The 1,852-nt window shown below is 59.8% G+C and overlaps 1 protein-coding gene across 1 annotated transcript; it reads left to right on the forward strand.

The window, feature by feature from the left end:
* Positions 1-565: 565 nt before the first annotated feature.
* On the forward strand, positions 566-1,728 carry APH1A (APH1A gamma secretase subunit; the record flags this gene model as incomplete). The annotated part of the gene is made up of 4 exons (XM_009708501.1): positions 566-736; positions 977-1,050; positions 1,316-1,438; positions 1,601-1,728. Coding segments are annotated over 4 exons (496 nt in total), but the record flags the coding sequence as incomplete, so codon positions are not given.
* Positions 1,729-1,852: the final 124 nt, after the last annotated feature.

Genomic DNA, 1,852 nt, shown 5'->3' on the forward strand with positions numbered 1-1,852 from the left:
CCCTGGGCGTGCCAAGGCAGCGCGCGGAGGGGTTGAAGGGTGAACCTGGGACAGCCGAGGAGGTGTGGGGTGGGAGGCAGTGCCCTGGGGGGCAGTTGTGGGGTGACTGTGAGAGTTTGGTGGGTCTCCGGTGTGGGTGGGATGAGGCGGTGAATTCTCCCGGTCGGTCACCGGGGTCTTGACTCCCCCCACCCGTGTGTCAGTGGGGGGGGTTGCTGGTTTAAGCTCTGAGCAGGCCATGTCCCACCACGCGTGGCTTCCTGTGGGCAGAGCCGTGCGTGACCTTCGAGGGGAGAAGCACTGAGCACCCTGCCCCGCTTTGCAGGGCGGCAGCTTTCCTCTGAGCAGATTGTTGCAGCTCTGAGAAGAAAAAGGAGGATTTTGGCTTCTGAATGTGTTTGGTTTTCAGCCACACACTTCCTTCGTGTGCCTTCCTCATGTGACGATGACCAGGCAGCCCATGAACGTGTGACCTGGAGCCTGGGCAAACCAAGCAAGCAGCTTGGCACGTGCTTGCGTGATTTTGACCTCCAGAGCATGAGCTTGGTGTTCCTCTCTTCCCCAGGGCGTTTTTCTGGCTGGTGTCGCTGCTCCTGGCATCTCTGATCTGGTTCGTTTCGGTTCATCTCAGCGACCGGGAGAATGCCAAGCTACAGTACGGCCTCCTCATCTTCGGGGCTGCCGTCTCCGTCCTGCTGCAGGAGGCTTTCCGATTCGCCTACTTCAAGTTGCTGAAGTAAGAGCCTGAAGCGTGCGCCCCGTGGGGCTGGGTGACCTGTTCTGGTAGCCGTGGTCGGTGCCCAACCTCCATTTTTATTGTCTGGGGAACCCTGCAAAGTATCTTCCTCATTAGATCCTGGGAGAGAGGTGTTATTCCTTGCCCCAGGCTCGTTTATAACTATCCCTTCCCCTCTCCTGTGTGACGAGGCCCCTGTTCCAAACGTAACTGCTCACGCTTTCTCTCCCGCTCGAGCAGGAAAGCGGATGAAGGCCTGGCGACGATCAGCGAGGACGGCCGATCCCCCATCTCCTTCAGGCAGATGGCTTACGGTGAGTACGAACCCGGGCAGGGCTTGCGTTCTCGCTGACCTCCCTGCGCTCTTCTGGGGCTGCCTGGCAGCGGGTTGCTCAGATGTCAGATTCCGGCAGCATTGATGAGCCCACCGGCCTAATGCAACCTTCCCAACTATATTTTTTTTTTTTTTTTTTTCTTCCCCCGTTCTCCTTTCCCTGGGCCCACTGGCTGAGTCTGGGGCTCGTGGTGGAGGCAGCACGGCCGCGGTCGCTCTTGGCTGACTCCCTTCTCCCTCCGCAGTCTCCGGCCTGTCCTTCGGCATCATCAGCGGCGTGTTTTCCGTCATTAACATCCTGGCAGACTCCATCGGGCCAGGCATCGTCGGGATCCATGGGGACTCGCCGTACTACTTCATCACATCTGGTGAGGCTCGGGGCCAGCACGTGCTGCCGGACCTGGGCTGGGTACTATGGCAGCGCCGGTTGGAGCCAAAATCCAGCCCCAGTGCGTGGTCCTTCACTGAGGTGAGGAGGAGGAAGGCAGTGACGAGGTCTGAGGGGGTCTGTGTCACTCTCTTTCCCCCAGCGTTCCTCACCATGGCCCTCATCTTGCTTCACACCTTCTGGGGAGTGATTTTTTTCGACGCCTGTGAAAAACGTCGCTACTGGTGCCTGGGGCTGGTGGTTGCCAGTCACCTCCTCACCTCGGGGCTGGTGAGTTTGATGAGCCAGCACTGACCGGATCTGTGCCGAAAGCTGTCCCCAAAGTAAAGCGGCCGTGGCTGTCGCTGGACGTCCGTCTGGGCAGGGGGAGGGGGACGTGGGGACACCCGCTGCT

This window comes from Cariama cristata, unplaced genomic scaffold, assembly GCF_000690535.1.
Source record: "Cariama cristata isolate BGI_N322 unplaced genomic scaffold, ASM69053v1 scaffold27719, whole genome shotgun sequence".
NCBI lineage: Eukaryota > Metazoa > Chordata > Aves > Cariamiformes > Cariamidae > Cariama > Cariama cristata.